The sequence below is a fragment of the Prionailurus bengalensis genome, chromosome B2 (assembly GCF_016509475.1).
Source record: "Prionailurus bengalensis isolate Pbe53 chromosome B2, Fcat_Pben_1.1_paternal_pri, whole genome shotgun sequence".
NCBI classification, from domain to species: domain Eukaryota; kingdom Metazoa; phylum Chordata; class Mammalia; order Carnivora; family Felidae; genus Prionailurus; species Prionailurus bengalensis.
In genome coordinates, this window is record NC_057349.1 from 76,733,298 (window position 1) to 76,759,559 (window position 26,262).

Below are 26,262 nucleotides of genomic sequence, written 5' to 3' on the forward strand. Positions count from 1 at the left end.
GCATCAACCCATCATGTTGGTAAGAGTTAACAATAAGGATATATATGTACTTAATACACATATTAACAAGCTTTAATATGTAAGCTTTGTTTTCAATGTGGAAAAATACCACATATATTATTTTCCAGCCTCTTCCACTTGATTATATAAGGAAAATAATTTCTCATGTAAATAAGTACTATTCTACAAAACGATTTTCATGGCTGTACAGGATTCTATAATTAGCATGTTCTATATTTTAATCAACAATTTTATCATTAGACATCAGATTTTCTTTTCAGTTTTCCTTTTCTTAAATTATACTACAATGAATCTTCGAGCATTCATTTTTACATACATCTCATGATTATTTATTTAAAATATATTATCAAAAATATAATTAAATTTGGGAGTATAGACGTTTTTAAGTCTTTTGTTAAAGATTACCAAACTGCCCTCCAGTATATGAGTTATACCAATTTGGATTTGTACTTGTTCTGCCTGTTTCCCCACAATGACCATTACTAGACATTATCATTCTTTCCCAATCTGATAGGCAACAGAAGAGCATCTCATCAAAAAACTGTATTTATTTGATGTGAGACAACATAGTCTCAAGTGTTCATTGGCCATTTTTCTTTTGTGAACTGCTTATTCATATTTTTGCATATCTTTTCTACAGTGATTGACTATTTTGTTAATTTCTCAAAAAAGTATAGAAACATTTAACAAGATTTACCTTTATTTAATAATTGTAGAGAGATGATATATACCAGTTTATTGTCAATGTGCTCAATTCTATCAAACTGACAAGGCAGTATACAAGCATGTGTGTCTATAGCCAACATACTGTAACTACATACAAAGACCCAAACATATGACTTGAAACATTTTTTTTAAAAAGTAGATCATAATCATCGCCATTTACTCAATAAATTCATCTAACTAGAACGAGACTTTTTTTCCTACAGTTCTCTTTAGCTGTCTTTTTATTTCTAATTACTACAAACCAAGGTGCATTAGCATTAAAGGAAGTAAAACATCAATAAATCAAAAATGACCCATTTACCTTTTAATCTAAAAAAATTAAAGTGAAGAAAAAAATACTTATAGTATAGGATAAAGTAAAACTAAGATTTAAAAAAAAACCACCTTTTTAGGAATAATAAAACCCCAAATTCCCAAATTTCTCATTATAAATATATACCTTGTGAATCCTTCGAATTAAGACAGATGCAAAAAACCGTAATGTAATTCTCAGTTCATCAACAAAGGACTCATCATCTGTTACATCCCTTCAATTAAGGAGAAAAGCAAGCATTTAAGAGCTCAGAGAAATACACCATTACTCCTTCCACAAACCCAGGAAAGTTCAGAACTTCCTCTTTTTTTCCTTTTAATTATGCTATTTTCCTTTGCTTTTTAAACAATGCATTACATTACAGAATAAAAGATAAAAATGTACAATGAAAAAATAAGCATCTCCCATAATTCTAGTACCAAGACATAATCATTACTAAGTAAAGTGTAGTATATATTTCCCTGTAGACAACCACATATACAAAGTTATATTTTTACAATACTACAATCATTTTCTAAACATCATTAAAGGAATTTCTAAGAAACAAAACAAAGAATAATATGAGAGGAGCAACAGAATTAAATTAATACAAAATTTTAATTTGGTTTAAAATATTTATAGATTAATATTATAAACTGATTGTAAAAGGTAAAAAATAATAATTCTATTTGAAAAAGAAAATAAAGTGAAACTCAAACATTTTTAAACGGAAATTTTAACAACTTTCTTCTGAGAAGCTACTTTTCATTTTCCTGAAGTCTTGAGATCCCTAGAAGAATTAGGTCACTTCCCTAATCAAAGCAAGGGAGAAAGGTATGTATAATGGTGATATCCTGAACTTGGAGATGGTGCTATTTAGTCCCTTGGCAGAATAAAGAAGATAATTGTATTAACTACGCTTCCTACTATTAATCCCAGGAAAGTGGCTATTTCAGTATCAATAAATACACTGAAGAGAAAATACATACTTTAATATTTAGAAATACAGCCAGCTTTAATGAAGAGTCATAACATGGGCAGGAGTGAGGGGAATATTCACAACAGGATTCATTATACAAAAAGACTTATCATCAACTTTACTTAAATGGCAAATGCCCCATATTTAAGACAGAATCCAACATAAAAATATTAATTTACATAGCTTTTCAGGAAAATATGGCATATAAACTGGATATTAAGTTTAATACATATAGAGCATCTCACCTACTAGCGGCTTTTAATTAGAAAATTCAAAATATATAAAATTAAGACAGATGTCATTGAATATTACACCTGTAAGTCATATAGGTGTAAGTGTTCAAATATGTAACTAAATACACGATGTTTTTGTAAGGAAACATTTATTAAGTATATAATTTGAATTTCTGATTCTCAAACTAGGTTAATTTTTTAGATCTAGAGTATTTTCTATATCCTTCCAAGGCAGAGGGTGCTTGTACATCCATAGCAGATACTAAAAACAGTTACTTTGGAAAAAAACATTAATATTCTAGGAAAATACTATTAAAATTATATTTCAATTTAATGAAACATCTGAATATAAATTTGCCTCTAAATGTACAATTATTTCAAATGTAAAAAGCACATGCAAAATATTAAGTTACTACATTCAGAAGTGATAAGAAATTCTCTAAGTTGATTTTCCTTCAAAAAGCAGCCTAGGTTTTTCTTCTTTACTGTCACTAAACTGTTAATTGATTGCCTATGTCTATGGTTCTTATCTAGGGCCAATTATGCCTCCCAGGTAATATCTGGCAATCTCTGAAGACATTTTTGATGATCACAAATAAGAGGATGAGGGAGTATTACTGGTAGCTAATGGAAAAAGGCCAGGAGTTCTGCTAAACATCCTATAATACACAGGACAGCCCCTCCAAAAGAAGAATTACTTGGCCTAAAATGTCAATAGTGACAAAGTTGAGAAATCCCGGCCTACAGTGAAAACATTTCATTAGCACACTTCATTGTATTCAGTAAAGAAAAAAGGTATTATAGAAAGGACATACCTGTACCACGGATAAACAAAGTTTTCCAACACTAATTCAAGAACCTGTATAAAAATTATTTTTTAAAGAAAAATCAAATTAATTAACTAATCCTAGGAAAATAAACCATACTACTAAATAATATATATCACCAAGAACCAATTTTATTATCCTAAATATTGACATCTAATATCATACTTTCACATGACAAAGTGTGTATGTCAACCTTACATGGTTGTTGTGATGATCAAAAACAAAACATGAGGGGCACCTGGGTGGCTCAGTTGGTTAAGTGTCCAACTTTTGATTTCAGCTCAGGTCATGATCTCACGGTTCCTGAGTCCAAGCCCCATGGTGGGCTCCGCGCTGACAGCGAGGAGCCTGCTTGGAATTCTCTCTCTCCCCCTCTCTCTCTCTGCCCCTTTCCTGCTTGTATGCAAACATGCTCTATCTCTCAAAAATAAACATTAAAAAAAAGAACATATGTGAAAGCCGTAAAACTCCATAAAAAGAAAAATTGCTATTATAATGATATACACACATTTCTAAATATTCCTACAATTAAATAAAAAAAAAAACACTTAAATTTTTCCTGACTTCTCTGAAGAGTCACTGAACTACAAGTTCTATGGAAAGAAGAAAAATATAGGTTAGCCTTTTAGATTCCTAACTTTCTCTATAAATCAGTATTCCTTGAATAAAATGAAGAAACAGGTAAGACTTACATAAGGGGTCAAATTTAGGAATCAGTGATTACTTTTATAAGGGGTCAAATTTAGGTATAAGTGATTACTTCAGAAGGGAGAATTGTGACTAAAGAAACAATGAGGGGGACTTCTGGGGTGCTAATAATGCTTTGTTTCTTGATCTGGGTGCTAGTTATATGGATATGTTTACTTTGTGAAAATTTTAGGCTGTAAATTTATAATCAGTATATAAATTATAAGTAAAAAGTAACAAAGCTAAAGAAACCCTAGGTGTTAAACTCTACATTTCTTGGAGCACTTGGGTGGTTCAGTTGGTTGAGCATCTTTTTGATTTCAGCTCAAGTCATGATCTCACAGTTTGGGAGTTTGAGCCCTGCATTGGGCTGTCTGGGCTGACAGTGTGGAACATGCTTGGGATTCTCTCTCTCTGCCCCTTCCCTGCTCGCTCTCTCCCTCTCTCTCTCCCAAAATAAATAAATAAACATTAAAACAAAAACAAAAACAAAAAAAACCTTTCCATTTCTTGTGTCTGGGTGTAGCAGTATGTTAATTTTTAAAAAGACCTGCAATGGGGTGACTGGGTGGCTCAGTCAGTTGAGCATCCAACTTCAGCTCAGGTCATGATCATATGGTTCCTAAGTTTAAGCCCCACATTGGGCTCACTGCTAGTAGCACAGAGCCTGCTCCAGATTCTATGTCCCCCCCACCACCTGACCCTCCCCTGCTCATGCTCTCTCTCTCTCTCTCTCTCAAATAAACATTAAAAAAAATGTGTCTATTGCAAATGTAGAACCAAAAGTTTTAAAAAATAATAAAAAATAATAAAGACTTGCAACAGTGGGCAGTAACTTTTAAAAGCAGTAAGGAGAGAATGAAACAATATATCTAATCTGACTATATGCCTATATTCCTTCTCTGGCAGCAATAAGAAAGGTTACAGATTCTCTAAATATTAAGGCAAGATTTGATTTTTTTAATTAGAAAAACTAAGCACTGGTGATTATCAAGTGGGAAAATAAAATACATATAAGCAGGGATATGACACAGAAACTAGAAAGTCTGCCATTAAACATCTGGTCTTATTTTATTTCCCAATTCCAATCACTAATTACTATTGATTTTACATCCTGAGTAGCTCTCTTCTATAGCTCCATTGATCAGTCCTTATTTTCTCACTCCTAAATTGTAGCAACAGCCTCTAACCTAGTCTCCTTCCAAGCTAGCTCCCTTCTACCCACCACAAAGCTGTTAGAGTAACCTAAAACATATATTTGAACATATTATCCCCCCCACCCCGTATAAACCTTCAATTTCTCAAACCACAATATTATCAAAGTAAGAAAAGTGGAGCTGCAATTTTAAAGGGGTGGGAGAAAGATGTCTGCCAGCAGCTGTGACCATTACTTTCTTTTCACCTCCCACTACATCCTATGAGTCACATCTGAAAACTCCAGTTACACAATTCAAAAATCACTGGCTTCCATGATCAATTACACTCCTTCAGCAAAGTCCTTTTAGTCTTTTGATGATCTGATTTCTAAAGGGCCATATAAGAACTGGTTAAGGGGCACCTGAGTGGCTCAGTCGGTTAAGGGTCCTACTTTGGCTCAGGTCATGATCTCATGGTTCGTGAGTTTGAGCCCCACGTCAGGCTCTGTGCTGACAGCTCAGAGCCTGGAGCCTGTTTCAGATTCTGTGTCTTCCTCTGTCTGCCCCTCCGCCGCTTGCACTCTGTCTCTCGCATTGTCTCAAAAATAAATAAACATTAAAAAGAAAATTAAAAAATAAAGAAATAAATATAAACTGGTTAAGAACTAAGCCAGACTCGGGTTTTAGAGTGAGTTCTGCTACCAAGCAGCTATGAACTTGAGAAAATTATTAAAACCCTCTAAAGTCCAGTTCTGGTAAATTCATCAATAATAGCACCTATTTTATAGGTTGTGTGATTTCAGAAAATAAGTAATTAGTATTATGCCTAATACAGAGCAATAACCAATAAATATTAGCAGCTACAATACAGTATCTTCACTGCCCACATCCTCCCTCACATTTTGCCCTCCAGCTTACTGAACACCTTGTTTCAAGGCCTCTCTTTCCTTTCAAAAGCTCTTCCTAAATCATGAAATACCTTTTTCCACACACTATCAGTTATAAAAGTATAGAAGTATAACTTCTAGTTATACTTTCTGGTTGCCCCTCTCAACAGTTATTCATTTCTTCCTCTGTACTAATAATATACATGGCACATTTCTTCCATTATTGCCTGCATTTACATTATATTGTATGTACCTGTTTATATGCCTACCTCCCCTCCTAGATTGAAATTCCTAGAAGAAAGTGACCATATCTTATTTCTCCTTCTATTCCTGGAGCCAAGTCCAGTTCCTGCCTATAGTAAAATCTCAAAAAATGTTTTTAAATGTTGGAGCTTACATTTACTGAACACCAATAAGTGCCAGGCAGTCAGCCAGGAGCTTCCCTTAAGTTCTTTCTTTTTTTTTTTTTTTTTTTTAAGAAATTAATGAAGTGCCAAAGACACATAATACTCTTATTAGAGGTCTTATCTTCAGCAGACCTCATCAAATCAGCACTCTCCAATAAAAATGTAATGTGAGCCACATATGTAGTCTTAAATTTTCTAGTACCTACACTTTTTAAAAAGTAAAAAGAAACAGTGAAATTGATTTTACAATATATTTTATTTAAACCAATATATATCTAAAATATTATCATTTCAACATGTAATCAATAAAATATATAATAGGATACTTTACCTTCCTTTTTTCTTACTAAATCCTCAAAATCACATCTCAATTTGGGCTAATACATTCCAAGTTGTTTATTAACAGCCACATGTGGCTAGTGGCGACCATACTAGACAGCATAGTCCTAAATCAAGGAATCTTGAAGATGAAAAAGGACTTACAGAAGAAATGAAAAAGAAAAGTGCCAACAGTTTGGCATTTATGCAGCATACTTGTAGCCGAAGGATACAAATTGGAAAAGAAGATAATTAGGTAGGATTCAGGAGCCTAATGCTATTCTTCAACTAATTAGCATTCAACTTAATTCAGTACATATCAACTACCAACAAAATATCTGGCACTACGGTTAGTGCTGGGAACAAATGGGACCCTACTCTCTGCCTTCAAGGACTTGACTGTTTTCTCAGATCAATGGGGAAAAAAAGTCTCTAAAAGAAATAACTAAAATATATGTTACCCAAAAGGTACATATAAAATGTGACTGCAACAAAGAAAAGGGAGCATTTTATTCCTACATTATGTGGAAACCGTGACAAGTATCCTGTCCTCCACTCTACCCTTCAGCCAGTGTCAAAACTGGGATCATAATTCAGCAGGACAGACTTGTTCCTTATAGCTCATGTCTCCTTTTGGAATTACAAAATAGTATTGTCTTACCATAAAGATGACTATTGTTATAAAGTTAAGCAATATCTAGGTAAAACAGTGCTTTCTTTGGCTAAAATGTCCATTTAAATTAGACATAGGATCCAAAAACATTTCTAACTTACCATTTGAGTTGCATATTTCATAATAACCAACTATCTAGTCAAGAATTGATTAGGTGGCATATATTAAGATGTTCCTTGACTAAAGTTTCCATAGTATTTAATATTTTCCGCTTGAGTATATTTGACAATATTAAATAAATCTGTTACCTCTGAGAGAGATGCATCAACCTTGGAAGAAATTTTCAAATCTAGCCATGGCTGGTAGTTTTCAAGTAGTAAGGAAGGCCTAAAGAAAATCATACAATTATAATGCTTGAAATCCAAAAGGTAATTGGAAGGATCAACACATAAAAAATGTTTAACTTACCTATGTCGTTTGCATTTCACTTTACCACAAACAGCACAGCTACGACCTTGAGGAAATAGTTCTTGAAGTCCTAACTGCTAAAAAAGGGAAATGAGGAAGGGGAGAGATTTGCCTTTACTTTACACTTAATCTTTACTAAAGAGAATAATCTTTTCAAAAGCTTATCAATGTATAAATTCAGCAAATTTTTAAAAAAATTATCACTTGTATGCTATAACACTGAAATCATTCCTTGTAATAAATACTGCTGGCTAAATTAAACTGCCAAATCAAAGAGAAAAAATACCTGATGAAATGCATTATAATACCTAAGCCAAATTTCCAAGCTTAAAATTAAGGACAGTTGTTATGTTCACTTATTAAAAAAAGAAAAATCGATCTATATTTGAAAATGATACTCTACTGAAAAAATGTAAGAAAAAACTATTTTTTATTTCTCTAAAACCTTAACTTCAATTAGGAGAAAGAGAAGTAATGTTCCTGACAAAATATGGGGCATCACTGGGGGCGTTTGGGTGGCTCAGTCAGTTAAGCGTCCCATTCTTGGTTTCGGCTCAGGTTATGATCTCATGATCATGGGATCAAGCCTCGTGTCTAGCTCCACACTGAGCATGGGGAGCCTGCTTGAGATTACCTTTCTGACCCTCCCCCACTCGTGCACACATATGCACATGCTGTCTTTTTCTCTCAAAATAAATAATCATTCAAATATGAGGCACCCCCTTCCTCTGTGTTTTTTTCTTAGTAGAAATACCAACAAATCTAAAAAGAGGGACTGAATTAACTTGAAGAATTATTAAGCGAGACTTCAAGATATCTACACACTAGTGACTTTGCCTACTCGACATAGATTCAGTACACTACCACCCTAATGAAATTTCAGATATACAAATTATTTTGGTTAAGCAAACTTCCTAATTATTTCTGTCTCTTTTTATGGAGCAAAAAGACATTTAGGAAATTAACAGGGTTAGATCATTTAATCCAGAGTTCCCTAATTGTGTCTGTGCCTCAGAATCACCTGGAAAGCCTTTAACAAATACTGACTATGAGGTCCTAACCAAGAACTATTCCACCAAAATCTGGGGGGAAGGCCTAGGAATCTCTATTTTAAAGATTCCTCAGGTGATTCTACTATACAACCAATCTGGGAACCTCTGTCTTAATTTATTGTCTTCATGGTTAATATGCAGTTAGAGGACACTCTAAAATTATGGATCTCAGGGCACCTGGGTTGCTCAGTAGGTTAAGTGTCCAACTTCAGCTCAGGTCATGATCTCACATTCATGAGTTCGTGAACTGTGCTGACAGCTCAGAGCTTGGAGCTTGCTTTGGTTTCTGTGTCTCCCTCTCTCTCTGCCCCTCTCCTGCTCACACTCTCTCACACTCTCAAAAATAAATAACATTAAAAAATAAAATAAAATTATGGATCTCAACTTTTGAAAATTTTGTATTTTCTTTTCATAGCTCCCTGTAGAACTATATACCTTCAAAAATATACACATAAATTTCATTTTGAATATGTTCTTATGTCTTCCGCTATTAAATAATAGCAGATGGATTTTTTTAAATCACTGCTTTAACATGCTTTCAATAATAATATTAAACAGCACAGATAATACATGCTGACTCTTTCAAAAATAAGAACACAAAAATTTTACCTTGGGTTTGTATTTTATTGTGAAGAATATATTTGGTAAGAGAGAATCTGGTCCCAATGAGCAATAGAAGGTAACAACTCCAGCAACAAATGACCAGAAGATCATTAAGACATGAAGATACCTTAGAAATAAATGAAAATAATTATTACAACCAAACAAAAGTATAAAATTTAAGTTATTCCTTCAATGATTCAACAAGTATTTATTAAGCACCTACCATATCAGACTGAAGACAGATCTCCAATTGTCATGTCTCTGATATATTTATTTAACTCTAAGGATCACAGAATGCATGCTATCAAATGTACATTTCATTTAAAGTATATGAAAGTATAAATTTTCAGTATTTTGTAATTTGGTACCTAGGTTTGACTAGTCTATATTTTTCCAAAAGACCCTCCAATAATATTGGTAGTATTAATACACCATCAAAATTCTGATTATTTTTCATTAAATCAAAAAAAACTTGACTAATATTTTGTGCTACCCAGTACTACACTCTAGGGAGACAACTGGGAACAGCACTGCCATGATCTTTACATGCATGGAAAACATGATCTAGTAGATGTAACAGGTAAGTAAATGAGCACAATACAGTGTGATCATGTGTTCTATATTATGACAAGAGAAACCATACATGATATGGGAACACCTCAGGCAGAATATATAACCCAAATTTAAAAGGACAAAAAAGCTTTTTTCAAAGAAAGCAGTATTTATGGAAAAGCTTAAAAGAGTGAGTAGCAGAAACCCAACAGAAAAGAATAGGGTAGAGAAATGAGGGACTTGGAAAGAGACAGGGGAATTTAAACTTGGGAAAAACCACATGAACTAAGATTTGAGCATAGCTCCAAGGACAAAGTGGCTTTAAGATGAATCTTAAAATAAAACAAAACAAAACAAAACAAAACAAAACAAAACAAAACGGGTGTCTGGGTGGCTGTCAGTTTAGAGTCTCACTTCAGCTCAGGTCATGATCTCATGGTTCATGACTTCAAGCCCCATATCAGGCTTGCCGCTGTCAGCACAGAGTCCTCTTAGGATCCTCCGTCCCCCTCTCTCTCTGCCCCTCCCCTGCTCATGCTCTCTGTGTCTCAAAAATAAACATTAAAAAAAAAAAAAAAAAGAAACAGAAGCCAGATGATATGGAGTCATAAAATAAGGCATCTTAACATGTCTCAATACAGGCAGTCCTCATATTGCATAGTCCTGATATGCACAAATTTTTGTTAGTACAATTTTGTGAAACACCAGTCCCCCAACAACACAGTTCAAATCCCAATTACCACATTATGTCTATTAATTGATAACTGTATAAGGTACAAACTGTGGTGCTAGTTCTTCAGTCCACAAATCACTATGTAGTGGTGAGAGGAGAATGAAGCCAGGCCACAGAAAGAGAAAAAGGGAAGTGAAGAAAGTATTGGTTGCATTTTAAATTCCGGTTCTACGTGTCTCTGAAGCCTAGCTACTACAACTCCAGTTCTTTCTGCACTTACAAAAACTTCCAAGGATTCCACTCTTTGTCAAACCTAGCGTGAGTTTAGTTTCTGTCATCTACCACAAGTAATATCTAGGAGACAATGAAGAGTTTTAAGAAGATTTTAGGAATTTTCAAAGTTTTACGAAGGAGAGTGGTATCACTAGACTCTATAATCAAAAAACCACTCTGGCTGCAGTATAGAGATAGCAGCCTAAACTGGAAACATGCAGGCTAATTAGAAAGCTGCAGTAATCCACAGGAATAAAAGGATAGCCAATACAGAGATAAAAAGCTGATTGTTCTGCAACACCTAAGAGGAAGAATTAAGAGGACTGAGTTGTTGATTATGTGAGCTGAAGGAATAGGTAAAAAAATCAGTTCTCTTTGGACATGCTAAATTTCAAGTGTCTTAAAACATGGCAAGCCGAGATGCTTCACGAGCAGTTAAATATTGGGTAGTTTAAATCTCTGCAGAGAATATGGGCTAAGGAAAAGATTTTGGGGATTATCACATAAAGGTCACTGAAGTCATGGGAATAAATGAAATGACCAAAGGAAAAGCTACAGAATGAAAAAAGAAGAGAGACGTTTAAGAAATAAGCAGAGCCAGATAAATTTATAAAGGAATTAGAAGAGCTGGGAAGAAAACCAAGGATCAAGTCATAAAAGCTGTCAAGGCAAAAAAAATCAATCAATCAATCAACAGGGACAAAGTAGTTAACATGATCAAATATTTGTAAAATTAAGTAAAAGACAGTTTAGCAACTGAGAAGTTTTAGCAACAAAAAAAGGCACTGATGAACTGGCAAAAGCAATCTTAAGTAGAATGGCAAAGGACCACAGTGGATTACAGAGTGAAATGGAAGTAAAAAAGTAAAGTTGGTAAATGTGGTGAAATCACTTTTTAAAGGAACGACGGGCTAAGGTGGTGGCTGGAGGAAGATAATGAGTGAAAATGTTTAGTAAAACCTAATCATATTTAAATGTTGACAGGATAGCAGAAGAAAAGAGGAAAAAAAGGAAGGAGAGAAGAACTAATTGAATAACATCCTAGTGAAGACAGCAGTAGTTGGGATTCAGAGCCTAAATAGAATAGTAATAAGAGGGGGAGATATCTCTTCCCAAATACCAGAGGGAAAGAACAGATGGATGGGAATGCATTTAAACCTGTCAATTCAGTAGTGAGGATTAAAATATAGTGGCCTTCAAGTGAAATAGGAGATGCTCAGAGAAAAGGCAAAGGTTGCAAGATAAGTTCTAGCAGATTGGGGAAGTTCTGAAACAGCTGCTCAGGAAAAGTAAAGAAAAGGGTATTCTGAGGAACTGCTGGACAATACTGAAGTTGAAGAGTTAAATTTACAGATTTGGGACTTTCTCTTAGCATTCAGTGACCAAGATATAAACACTAAAAAAGCAAGCAGCATCATTGATCCAAGATTTGAATTTTGTCAGGTGAGTGCATAGAAAGGAGTTAAGGATTCTGGTAAGAGAGTGGCTGAAGTGATGAACCATGGATTCTAAGCTAGACCAACTCTAAACTGCATAGGAAAGCAACAACAGAAGTGAAATAACAGATAGGAAGAAAACAAAGGAGTCAGGGGGCTGAGAAGTCAAGGAGCAGGTACAATGTGACTGACTGAATGAAAGAAGTAGACAATGGTCAGCAAGAAGGATACTTGTTTTTTAAGATTTTGGAGGTAAAGCTCTTTCTGGTGATAATAAGGGCCAGTGTATGTTGATCCAAGTGGAAGGCTGAAAAGGAATCACCTCAAGATAGACTATTTGGTTGGTTATTCACACAAGCACTGAAGTCACCTAGAATGATGATTAGATTTAAAATGGAGAGAAGTTTATAACCCACAAATCAAAGTCATCTATAAACGAACACAAATGACCTGGAGATTGATATCAATGAGAAAACAGACAAATGGCATATGTTTCAAAGGAGTAAGAGACTTCTGCTTCCTTGTCAGAATGATTGGTACCAGACTTACCTTCAAACCATAAACAACTATAAAATAGGACAAAACATATGCAGTAACTTTCAGGCACTGGACAACAGGTAGTAGAGGATTGTAATCTGATTGTAACCAAGCACACAATTGAGTTCCACATCCATCCCAGTTCTCTGACTAGGAACAATGTCCCAAGTACAGTATGGAATACAAAAGATTACAGAAGACCTGGGAGCTCAGAACTGGGAAATATACAGCACCAAGTAGTAAGAAGTGAAGACGGATGATTAGAGGGTGCTTACCTATTAACAGACAGTGACCAAGTAAATATAAAAGCTCTGAAACAAAGACTCAGCCACCAAACCAAATGAATTGCCTGGTCTTAATGTTGGCTGCAGAACAAAATAAAAACCCCTTAAACTTGTATGGTCCCTTTCAGTCTGGCCCCAGTTCACCTTTCTACTCTTACAGCTTCCCATTCCTTTTTTTTTTTTTTTTTAAGGTTTATTTATTTTTGAGAGAGAGTGAGTTTGTGTATGTGAACGAGCAGGGGAAGGGCAGAGAGAGAGGGAGACAGAGGACCCAAAGCGGGCTCTGTGCTGACAGTGGAGACCCCAATGCGGGGCTCAAATTCGTGAACAGTGAGATCATGACCTGAGCTGAAGTCGGACGCTTAATGAACTGAGCCACTCAGGTGCCCCCCCCTTTTTTTTAAAGTAATCTGTACACCCAACATGGAACTTGAACTCACAGCCCTGAGATCAAGACTCACATGCTCTACTGACTGAGCCAGCCAGGCACCCCTCTTCCCATTCCTTTATCCAAAGCTTCACTCTAACCAAAATAGCATACCTGACATCAAGCTTTAAAAAAACAAAAAACAAAAAAACCCTATGCTTGGAAACTAACCCAAATTATAGAAATATTTCTAAATTTTTTTAAGTTTATTTATTTTTGAGAGACAGAGACAGAGAGACAGAGAGATAGAGAGATGGAGGGGAGGGGCAGAAAGAGAGGGAGACACAGATCCAAAGTAGGCTCCAGGCTCTGAGCTGTCAGGGCAGAGCCCAATGCAGGGCTCAAACTCATGAACTGTGAGACCATGACCTGAGCTGAAGTTGGACACTTAACCCACTGAGCCACCCAAGGCACCCCTTAGAGGTATTTCAAAGAGGAAATTATGAAATTCTTGTCCACAGCTGCTTACCAAAAATCATTTTGACCAAGACAGACATGACTCAGAATTCAGAATTTTTAGGTTTTGAACAGTACATATTTCATATATAATTTAACACCTCCAGTGAGATCTAATGCAATACTCCATAACCACATATTAGTACCTCTGCAGCAAAATATATGAACTATAAGAAATAAGTAAGTCAGAAATAAATACTATAAATAGTCTCATGTCTATTCAGGTCAGGTTTTGTCATCAAATGTAATTGGTGTCAGTCAAATCTAGGAGAAAAGTTACTTCTTCAGAGCCTTCTGATTTCAAAATTACAGATTAGGAATTATAGACCCATACTCAGACTGAAAGACAATGTATGAACTATAACTAAGGCAAGCAATAACTATGGTATTATTTAAGAAAAAAATCTGTATCTTTACTTTTATTTTTTTGAGCAAGAGAGAGCATGAGCAGGGGAGAGGCAGAGAGAGAGGGAGACAGAGGATCCCAAGTGGGCTCTGCGCCAACAGCAGCAGGCCTGTTCAGGAACTCGAACTCACAAACTGAGAGATCATGACCAGAGCCAAAGTCAGACACTCAGCCAATTGAGCCACCCAGGTGTCCCCAAAATCTGTATCTTTAAATGCATTACCCCTGTGGTTCTCAACGAAGAGTGTTTTGTCCTCCAGGGGACATTTGGCAGTATATTTCTGATAGTCACAACTGTGGGGAGAGGGGAAAGGAAAGTACACTATTGACATCAAATGGCTAGAGGCCAACGCTCCGGCTAAATATCCTACAATGCACATGCCAGTCCCCCAACAACAAAAAATTATCTAACCCAAATTATCAAAAGTGCTCAGGTTGAGAAATCCTGCACTAATCAGAGACAAATGTTAAAACCAACAAGCTAAACACTCCGAAAGTTGGGGAAAAATCAGGATCCAAACACAGAAAAAGGAAGAAAATAATAAAGAAAGGAATCAAAATCAATAGACAACAATGACGAGAAAAATAACAAAATACAAGCTAGGTTTTTGAAAAATTAATAAAATAAGTAAACCTCTAACTGGAAACTAGTGGAGATTACTAGGGCACCTTGTAACTTAAAATAGTGATAATTACGGGTTCCTGGGTGGCTCAGTTGGTTAAGCATCCAACTTCAGCTCAGGTCATGATCTCACAGTTGGTGAGTTCAGGCCCCACTTCGAGCTCTGGGGTGACAGTTCAAAGCCTGGAGCCTGCTTCAGAATCTGTGTGTGTGTGTGTGTGTGTGTGTGTGTGTGTGTGTGTGTGTGTCTGCCCCTCCCCCACTCATTCTGATTCTCTCTCTCTCAAAAATAAACATTAAAAAAGATTTGTAATTGATAATTAAATTAAAAGAGTAAGTATTTATCCTACTTTTCCAATTTGAGCTGTACTAAATTGTAACTAAATAAACCTAACAGATGAAGTAAAGCAATTCTAGACGGAAAAAAAAAAAAGAATTCAAATTTTAAAATATACACAGAATAAAAAATATGAGAAAATCATCATGTTGCAACCTATAATGAAGTAACTCATCATGTTGCAACCTATAATGAAGTAACTCATTCAGGGAATAAGTGATAAAAACCCAAAGAGAAGGTTTGTTGGGCAAAGTATTAGCTGTCACTACCCAATTCCACAAAAAGTGAGGCAACTCCATCTGATGTGGAATTATCCTCTCAGGTGGCATAAGATGTACATAACATCACGAAAGCATTCTGCACACACACACAAAAAATCTAAATATGATTGAACTTATAAATCTAACACCTTGTCTCCAAAAAAAAAAATTGCAGGTGAAGACATAAAACAAAAATCAAAACAAAAAAACAAACCAAGACACCACGAGGAAACTATTAGCAAAAGTGAAAAAATGACCCAGTTTCTTCAACAAGTCAATGGTGGGGAGAGGAGAAAGAAGTAGGTAATGAAGAGTGTTCTATATCCAGGTTGACAAACTGGCATGTGGGCCAAATGCCACCCACCTTGGTATGGCTCTCAAGCTAAGAGAAGTTTTTACATTTTTTTAAAGGTTCTTAAAAAAAATGAATATGGGACAGAGACCTGATGCAGCCCAAAAGTCTAAAATATTTACTATCTGACACTTTATAGAAAAACTGTGCCAACTCTTGTTTTAAATTATAAGAGATTTATAAAAGCTTAAGAGATGTAGATGTAGATCTACAATGAGTGGATCTATTTTAGATCCTGATTTGTATAGTATACTATAAATTTTTATACAATTAGGAAAATTTGATTACAGACTTGTTATTAGATATTAACCACTATTAATTTTTTAAGGTTATGGTTTTGTGTGGAAGTGATTTTTTAAATGGGGAAAGTTCAGATTTTTTTTCTAAAAATGCAAGATATTGCTGGTTATTGAACCTGTGTGATGAGTGCTTGGAAGTTCCTTGGACTCTCTTTTCTTTCTATGTATGCTTGGAAACTTTCAAAACCAAAGTCAATAAAAAAGACAGTTTTAGCAAGACCAAAAAATAAAAGAAAAAGAGAAAATACAAAATATATAAAGTATAGAATAAAAAAGAAATAATCACAGGTAAAACTGAAAAGAAAAATGAAAACTATGAATAATTATGTTCATAACCTGGATAACCTGCAGGACATAAATTTCTAGAAAAAGACAAAAATGCTAGAAATTATTACGTGAAGAACTAGGTAACTTATATAGACCAATTATCATTACAGAAATTAAAACAGTAATCAGAGATCTGGCTGAAGGAAAAAAAAAAAGGTCCTGACCCAAATGGTTTTACCAAACTTTAATGAGATAATCCCTATCCTATACGGATGGCTTCAGGAAAGAAAAAATTAGAAAAAGCTGCTAATTTAGAAGGATTAATATAATTTTAATTCCCAAATCAGATAAAGACAATATAAGATGAACATTAGGTCTATTTTAATTTATGAAGTATTAAGTAAAATATTAACTAAAACTAGCAGTGTATCATAATGAATAATAATACATCATAAGAAGGGCATGTTTTTAAATAGCTCATTACCTTTAAATCTATATCATCACAGACTAAAGGAGAAAAAAAAAAATCTAAACAGTGATGCCTCTTGACCTAACCACTAGTTTACACACAACAGAGAGGGAAAGGAATATACCCAACAACATTACAGGGATATAAACAACAAAAGCTAGACTATAAAAAACTCCAAAAACATATGGCCCAGTTTCTTAAACAAATAAATTGCAAGGTTAAAACAAAGTAGGCTGTATGTGAAGGGGAGGTAACTTTCAGATCAAAAGATCATACTTGGATCTTGATTTGACTAACTGTAAAAAGTTGTTTACAAATAAGATTCATTATGGATAGAGTAACAGACAAAAACATGGTAAAGTATGTGAAAATATAGTAAAATATTAATAATGGTAAAATCTAGGCAGTACATAACTGGTCATTTATTGTAAATTCCAACATTGCTGTATGCTTAAAGTTTTTTTTTTCATAAAATGTTGGAGGGAAATTCTAACAAATTCAGGGAAATCTGAACATTTAGTGGATATTTGATGACGTTAAGAAACTATTTTTTTTTAATGTGATGTGGTATTGTGGTTATGTAAGAAAAAAGGACTCTTGTCTATTAGAGATACATACTGAAATGTTTAATGTTTATAAATAAAATATGTGGGATTTGCTTTAAAATAAATGTGGGGGGAGATATTTGACTTCGAGCTCATAATTTTTTAAGCTGGGTGACAATGGTTTCTAAGAGGCTTCATTATATAATTCTATTTTTACTTATATATGTTTAAAATTATCCATAATAAGATTTTTAAAATGAAAAAAAAAAGGCGATTAAAAAGAGCAGCGGTACTTAAGTAGCTCAGTTGGTTGGGTGACTGATTTAGGCTCAGGTCGTCATCTCAGGGTCCTAAGATGGAAATGGAGCTCCCACTCCACGTCAGGCTCAGAGCTGGGTGTGAAGCCTGTCAGCCTGCTTGAGATTCTCTCTCCCTCTTCCTCTGTCCCTCTCCCACTCATACTAGCTCTCGCTCTCTCTCTCTCTCTCTCTCTCTCTCTCTCAAAAATGAAAAAAAAAAAAGACATTAAGAGCAGATCTAAATGTAGAGATTATTGATGTTCATGGATGAAAACTTTAAAAACAGTAAAGATATCAATTCCATCCATATTAAGTTACAAATTGAGTAACACTGTGGTGGCATTAAATATGACTGCAAATTCTCTGACACTCTTCACATAAAAAAGCAGGAGTTTAGGGGCACCTGGTTGGCTTGGTCTGTAGAGCATGCAGCTCTTGATTTCACAGTTATGAGTTCAAACCCCACATTGGACATGGAACCTCCTTAAAAAATTATTAAGGGTTAGCCTTAATAATTCACCTCAACTAAAAGAATGGGGCAGAGATGCAACTACCTAACTTCCAAAGGTAGGTCATAAAATGGATATGGCTTCTGACAAGGTCTCTTTCTCAGGATGCTTACTTTTGTAAGCCAGCACCATGATGGGGAAAAAAGCCACATGTAAAGGTTGTATATACAAGTTCTGGGCTGTAGTCCCACCAAGATCACACTCAATGATAAGCATCAACTGTCACACATGTGAATGAATAAGCCAACAAATTACTATTTTAGCCGCTTGCCTTCATATACCTACCTGATGCACAGTGAACACAGACCAACTCCTGTCCAAATTACAGTTCTGTAAGCAAATTAGATGTTGTTGTTGATTTAAACCACAAATTTGAGGGATGGTTTATGTGATAATACATAAACAAAACAGAAACTACATTCAAAATTCCAGCTCAATCTTTTGAGAAATTTGACATATTCATTCTAAAATGAATAGGGAAAATAAAGGTTTAAAAAGAGCTGTGCCAACTTTGGGAAAGAAGGGCCAAGAGTGAGAATTTGTCCTAGCAAATATAAAACCACACTGTAAAACTTAACAGTATTGTTTAAAAAAAGAAAAGGAAAGAAAAGAAAATCTGTTACTGTTATAGGAAGAGAAAAATAAAAGAAACAGAACTTGGAGTGAAAGATCTATGAAGTTTGGTAACAAAATACATGACACTCTAGAGTCTATCTGTCTGGGTTAAAATCCTGGATATGACACAATGCAAATTACATACCCTCTCTGACTTGTCTGGTCCTCTATAAAATGTGGCAATTAATAATACCTAATCATAATGTTATTACGATGATTAAATAAGATCAAAAAAGTGCTTAGCATAGCCTGTCACATACTAAGTTAAGTGTATGTAAGCCAGTTGTGGTAATTTAAAAAGTAATAAAGAACTATCAATGAAGTAAAAAGACAACCTATGGAATGCAAAAAAAATTTGCTACCCATATATCTGATGAGATTAATATCTAAAATAAATAAAGAATTCAGGGGCACCTTGGGTAGCTCAGTCGGTTGAGCGGCCGACTTTGGCTCAGGTCATGATCTCACCGTTCATGGGTTCAAGCCCCACATCCGGCTCTGTGCTGACAGCTCAGAGCCTGGAGCCTGCTTCGGATTCTGTGTCTCCCTCTCTCTCTGCACCTCCCCCACTCATACTCTCTTTCTCTCTCAAAAAATAAACACTAAAAAAAAAAAAAAAAAAATTCATACAACTCAATAGCAAAACAACAAATAACCCAATTAAAAAAGTGCAGAGGACCTGTTGCATGTCAAAACTCTGTAGAAATCATATAGCCAGTAAAGTGATACTAGCTCAGTGCTTCAAGATGACTGTCCATGTTTATAACCTTGATAAAGTGTAGACTTTGTATAACAAATGCCTGAGAGCTCTCCCTCCTAACTTTGTTACCCAAATGTGGCCTTAGATGGTTTTCAACTGTTACGTATTTTCTCTCTGATGTGGAAGTTGAAAGGTCTTTTCTGGCACCAACAGGCAAAACCACTAAACACGGAAAACCTGACTCTTTATCAGCAATGTTGTCAGAGAAAGATCATAAAGGGGGGGAAATAGTAAAGTGAATAAAGAAAACACCACTTCAAATGAAGCTGGGAGGTCAGAAAGGGGATCTCTCACAGCCTACCACTCATTAATTGCAGACCCCAACATGAAGAGAAATACCTCGCACTGCCAACAGGCAGAAGCCTACCTTACTACTCCAACAAGGGGGAGAAAGTTTCCATGTACAGCAAGCCCAGCCAGTGAGGATATACCACAACTCTATCAATGCAATCCCTACCAAAATAACCCCAACATTCTTCACAGAGCTAGAACAAACAATTCTAAAATTTGTATGGAACCAGAAAAGACCCCAAACAGCCAGAGTAGTGTTAGAAAATCACAGCTGGAGGCATCACAATTCAACACTTCAAGCTGTATTACAAAGCTGTAATCATCAAGACAGTATGGTACTGGCACAAAAACAGACAGATCAATGGAACAGAATAGAGAACCCAGAAATTGACCCACAAATGTATGGTCAACTCATTTTTGACAAAGCAGGAAAGATTATCCAATGGGCAAAAGACAGTCTCTTCAACAAATGGTGTTGGGAAAACTGGACAGAAACATGCAGAAGAATGAACCTGGACAACTTTCTTACACCATACACAAAAATAAACTCAAAACAGATGAAAGACCTAAATGTAAGACAGGAAACCATCAAAATCCTAGAGGAGAAAACAGGCAATAACCTCTTTGACTTCAGCTGTAGCAACTTCTTACTAGACATGTCTCCAGAGGGAAGGAAAACAAAAGCAAAAAATGAAGTATTGGGACCGCATCAAAATAAAAAGCTTCTGCACAGCAAAGGAAACAATCAACAAACTAAAAGGCAGCCTACAGAATGGGAGAAGACATTTGCAAATAACATATCAGATAAAAAGTTAGTATCCAAAATCTGTAAGGAACTTACTAAACTCAACCCCCAAAAAACAAATAATCCTGTGAAGAAATGGACAGAAGACATGAACACACATTTCCAAAGAAGACATCCAGATGGCCAACTGACACATGAAAAAATGCTCAATATCACTCATCATCAGGGAAATACAAATCAAAAACACAATAAGATACCACCTCATATCTGTCAGAATGGCTACAATTAACAACTCAGGCAACAACAGGTGTTGGCCAAGATGCAGAAAAAGAGGAACCCTTTTGCACTGCTGCTGGGAATGCAAACCAATGCAAACTGGGAGAGGTGCAGCCACTCTAGAAAACAATATGGAGGTTGCTCAAAAAATTTACAACCACTTTAAAAACCATTCAAAAATGAAAAACCATTAAAAATACAAAAATTCTGATTCAAAGGGGCACATACACCCCAAAGTTTATGGCAACACTATCAACAATAGCCAAATTATGGAAAGAGCCCAAATGTCCACTGACTGATGAATGGATAAAGAAGATGTGGTACATACATACAACGGAATATTATGCAGTGATCAAAAAGAACAAAATCTTGCTATTTGCAACAACGTGGGTGGAACTAGAGTGTATTATGCTAAGTGAATTAAGTCAAAGAAAGATATGTATCATATGACTTCACTCAAATGTGGGATTTAAGAAACAAAACAGATGAACATAAGGGAAGAAAAGGAAAAAGAAGTTAAAAAGAGAGACGGAGGCAAACCATAAGAGACTCAAATACAGAGTTATGGTCATTAAGGAGGGCACCTTTTGGGATGAGTAGTGGGTGTTATATTTAAGTGATGAATCACTAAATTCTACTACCGAAATCATTATTACACTATATGCTAACTACCTTGGATTTAAACAAAACTTAAAAATTAAAAATAGTAAAACATTTGTATATTTTTTCAAAAAAAAAAAAAAAACAACAACAACATATGCCACCACTCAAGTTCTTCCAATTGACTTTTACTCAAAGAAGCCCCTGCCATCTTCTCCTTTTCTCTATTAACATTCCTCTTGTTTGATTTTCAGACTTGTCTTTGCTTTCCCATAGCAATTGCAATTGTTCTGCTATTCCTGAATAAACCCATTTTGCTGGTAAAAAAATAATTAATTAATTAGTTAATAAATAATAATGCAAGAGAACCTAAACAGACATTTCTCCAAAGAAGTTATAAGAAATACCAACAGGTACATGAAATGATTCTCAATATCACTACTCATCAGGGAAATGCAAATTAAAATCACAATGAGATACCCCTCACACCTGTTAGAATGGCCATCATCACAAAAAGGAACTACTGGGACCACATCAAAATAAAAAGCTTCTGCAGAGCGAAGGAAACAATCAGCAAAACTAAAAGGCAACTGACAGAATGGGAGAAGATATTTGCAAATGACATATCAGATAAAGGGTTGGTATCTGAAATCTCTAAGGAACTTATCAAAGTCAACACCCAAAAAAAAAAAAAAATAATCCAGTGAAGAAATGGGCAGAAGACACGAATAGACACTTCTCCAAGGAAGGCATCCAGATGGCCAACCGACACATGAAAAAATGCTCAACATTTTTCATCACCAGGGAAATACAAATCAAAACCACAATGAGATACCACCTCACACCTATCAGAACGGCTAACATTAACAACTCAGGCAACAACAGATGTTGGTGAGGACGCAGAGAAAGAGTTTGCATTGCTGGTGGGAATGCAAGGTGGTGCAGCCACTCTGGAAAACAGTGTGGAGGTTCCTCAAAAAATTAAAAATAGAACTACAGTATAACCCAGCAATTGCACTACTAGGTATTTATCCAAGGGATACAGCTATGCTGTTTCAAAGGGACACATGCACCCCAATGTTTATAGCAGCACTATCAACAATAGCCAAAGTATGGAAAGAGCCCAAATGTCCGTTGATGGATGAATGGATAAAGAAGATGTGGTGTACATATATACAATGGAGTATTACTTGGCAATCAAAAAGAATGAAATCTTGCCATGTGCAACTATGTGGATGGAACTAGAAGGTATTATGGTAAGTGAAATTAGAGAAAGACAAATATCATATGGCTTCACTCATATGAGGACTTTAAGATACAAAACAGATGAACATAGTAAAGGGAAGCAAAATAATATAAAAACAGAGAAGGGGACAAAACATAAGAGACTGTTAAATGTGGACAACAAACAGAAGGTTACTGGAGGGGTTGGGGTGGGGGATGGGCTAAACGGGTAAAGGGCATTAAGGAATCTACTCCTGAAATCATTGTTGCACTATATGTTAACTAATTTGGAGGTAAATTAAAAAAATAAAATTAAAAAAAAAGAAAGAATGGCCATCATCAAAAAAACAAGAGATAACAAATGTTAGTGAAGATGTGGAGAAAAGGAAACAAGGGTTTGGTGTACTGTTGGTGGGAATGTAAATGGATACAGCCACTATGAAAAACAGTTTGGAGGATTTTAAAAAAATTAATACAACTGTTTTATAATTCAGCAACTCCACTTCTGAGAATATACCCAAAGGAAACAAAAACACTAACTTAAAAAGATATCTGCACTTGCATGTTCACAGTAAAATTTTTACAACAGTCAAGATATGGAAACAACCTAAGTGTGCATCAATGGATGAATAGACAAAGAAGCTGTGGTATATATACACAAAAAGAATATTATTCAACCATAAGAAATGAAGAAATCCTACCATTTGGGATAATATGGATGGACCTTAAAGGTATTATGCTAAGCAAAATAAGTCAAACAGAGAAAGAAAAATAGGGTATGATCTCACTTATATGTAAAATCATAAGGAAAAAAACCTCATACAATAAGACATCAGACTGTGGTTACAAGAGGTGGAGCATAGGGGACAGGAAACTGGAGGGAGCTGGTCAAAAGGTACAAACTTTCAGGAATAAGATAAATAAGTACTAGGGATGTAATGTACACCATGATGACTATAGCTAACAATTAAACTACAATTAACTAAAACTACAATGACCTACTAGTATACATTCACTAAAATGACTAAACTAAATCCACAGACAGTATCAGACAGAACAGTCAAATGTTTTTGGCAGGAGTGAAAATTAGTATAACTACTTTGTAAAACTATCTGGCAGTATCTACTTAAGTCAAACAAACCCATACACTATAACTAAGCATTTCCATTCATGGGCATATACCCAAAATAAATAAGTCTACCAAAATAAATATATATGAGAATATTCATAGCATTAATAATAGCCAAAAACTATAAACAAGTCAAACGCCCTTCAACAGAAGAATGGATAAACAAAGTGTGTCATATTCCCAGTGGAATACTGCACAATAACAAAAGAGACTGAAGTACTGATATACAACAGTATGGATAAATCTCAAACACAGAGTGAGAGAAAGAAACCAGATACAAGAGGACCACATAATTACATTCATATGAAATTCAAAAACAAGCAAAACTGATCCATGGTGACTGAGGTTACTCACAAAGGTGTCTGCTGGCATGCTAGAATAAATGAGATAAAAATAACTGCTAACATTTAATAAGAGTATGTTCTATATGCTGAGCACCAATTTAAACACTTTCCATGTATTAACCACTTAGTCATCAAAATAATCATATAATGTAGGTACTAGTATTATCCCTATTTTACAGATAAGAGGACTGTGACAGGTAAAAGTTAGATCACTTATCCAAAGTCACATAACTGATTAATGGAGGAGTCAGAATCAAATTCTTACAGTCACGCTTAGGTTCAAAACTTTCACACACAACCATAAATTGCCTCAATAATTAATGAAAACTCTTAATACAACACCTGGGCCAAATAAAACACTCACAAAGTGTCAGTTAGCTATTACTACTATTACCATTATTATTAGTAGCATTAACTTAAAATATTCCTTAGTATAACACTCAAATACTCAATACTATGATTGCTAATTATATCTATGCTCCTACTTTTCCCTAACACTACCATAAAGGTGATATCACAAATAAATTGAAATATATAAAGTATGTTACTCTATTCCTCCCACAAATCACTTACAATAGCCAAAAGTTATATCTATTTATCTCTCCACAGATAACATTCATAGCCTTAATTGCTATCAAAAGAAAAATTTATATACTAAACAATACTTTGAATACTTTCAAGGCTATAAGAGAAAAAGTTAATTTTGAAAAAGAGTATTATTCTAAGTTTTACCACATAGAGGTAAAGCTCCAAATCTACATACTAACCACTAAAGATTTTAAACTGAAAATTTCTTTTTAAGTTATTTCTATAAACTAACTGGTGAAATACCTGTGTAAAAATCACTTTTTGAAATTATGCATTAAGTATATCTTCTCATTTCTTCTAATTCCATCATTACGCCCCTGGTATTTTTTATATTTTACATACACACACACATTTTTTTTTTTTAATTTCTGAATAGATGTGCCTGGTATTCCCCACTCCTAGAAGGGACCACATTTCCTTATGTAACAGTCGTCCAGAGATAGCCACAGCATACATAAACACACGTTTATATGTACATATGAATGTACACACATATATTTTTTCAATTTTTTAAGTTTAATTATTTATTCTGAGAGAGACAGAGAGACAGGGAGGAGCACAGAGAGAGAATCCCAAGCAGGCTCTGCACCATTAGCACTGTGCCCGATGTGGGGCTCGAACTCATGGACAATGAGATCAGGACCTGAGCAGAAACCAAGAGCCAGACGTTCAACCGACTGAGCCACCCAGGTGCTCCGTGAATGTGCACACGTACTTTAATGAAAATCACACAATACGCTGAAAAGCACACTATATACACTGTCTTGCACCTTCCAAAGGCTTTTTCCTGTTAAAAGGGTACCTAACCATTCTTTCATTTTATTTACTTGTTTAAGTAAACTGTACCCCAATGTAGGGTGTGAACTCAAGACTCTGAGATCAAGAGTCCATGCTCTAAGGACTGAGCCAGCCAGGCACCACAGGGTACCTAACCATTCTTTTAGTAAAGACAGTTCTATGATGTTTAAGATCACTTTTGCTGGTTTCAACACTAACAAAGGAAAGTACCAAAAACAGTCTGAAAAAAATTCTTTGTTTGAATAATACAAATAAAGATACAGGGTACAGATCAAATGGTATTCTATGACTTAACAACATAGAACACTAGACGCTATAATTAAGTAGACAACCTCAGAAATCTAGTTCAACCTGATCCTACGTGTCCTACTTTGGACACCTAAACTGACCCATCTACCGAAGGAGACAGGTTAAAAATTCCTGGACAAAAGTTAAGCACAAAAAGTTAACCTTTCATATTAAAGCTGTTAATCTAGAATACCTTCCAGATGACAGAAAACGAAATACTTAATAATTAATTTCCACTCTGCTAAGGATTCTTAACAGAATTCCTTCAGGTATTCCTGAAATCAAACATCTTACTATCACAATCAAATCGCATTAGATCTCAAATGATATGATATTTTCCAGTAAAATATCA

At 35.0% G+C, this 26,262-nt stretch overlaps 1 protein-coding gene across 8 annotated transcripts in view; it reads right to left on the minus strand.

Moving 5' to 3' along the window:
• Nucleotides 1-26,262, minus strand: part of SNX14 (sorting nexin 14) — a 101,991-nt gene that overhangs the window by 74,115 nt on the left and 1,614 nt on the right. For 5 of the 8 annotated variants that reach the window (XR_006299142.1, XM_043593039.1, XM_043593041.1 and 2 more), the window contains exons 2-6: nucleotides 9,256-9,376; nucleotides 7,595-7,671; nucleotides 7,435-7,513; nucleotides 3,067-3,110; nucleotides 1,187-1,274 (exon numbers count right to left, since the gene is read on the minus strand). Coding sequence is in view for 7 of the 8 variants with exons in the window: in XM_043593039.1 (XP_043448974.1) it covers nucleotides 1,187-1,274; nucleotides 3,067-3,110; nucleotides 7,435-7,513; nucleotides 7,595-7,671; nucleotides 9,256-9,376 (409 nt within the window). In the remaining variant the exon portion in view is untranslated. The remainder of the gene's footprint in view (nucleotides 1-1,186; nucleotides 1,275-3,066; nucleotides 3,111-7,434; nucleotides 7,514-7,594; nucleotides 7,672-9,255; nucleotides 9,377-26,262) is intronic. The other 3 variants (XM_043593040.1, XM_043593046.1, XM_043593043.1) reach the window with 1 other exon arrangement.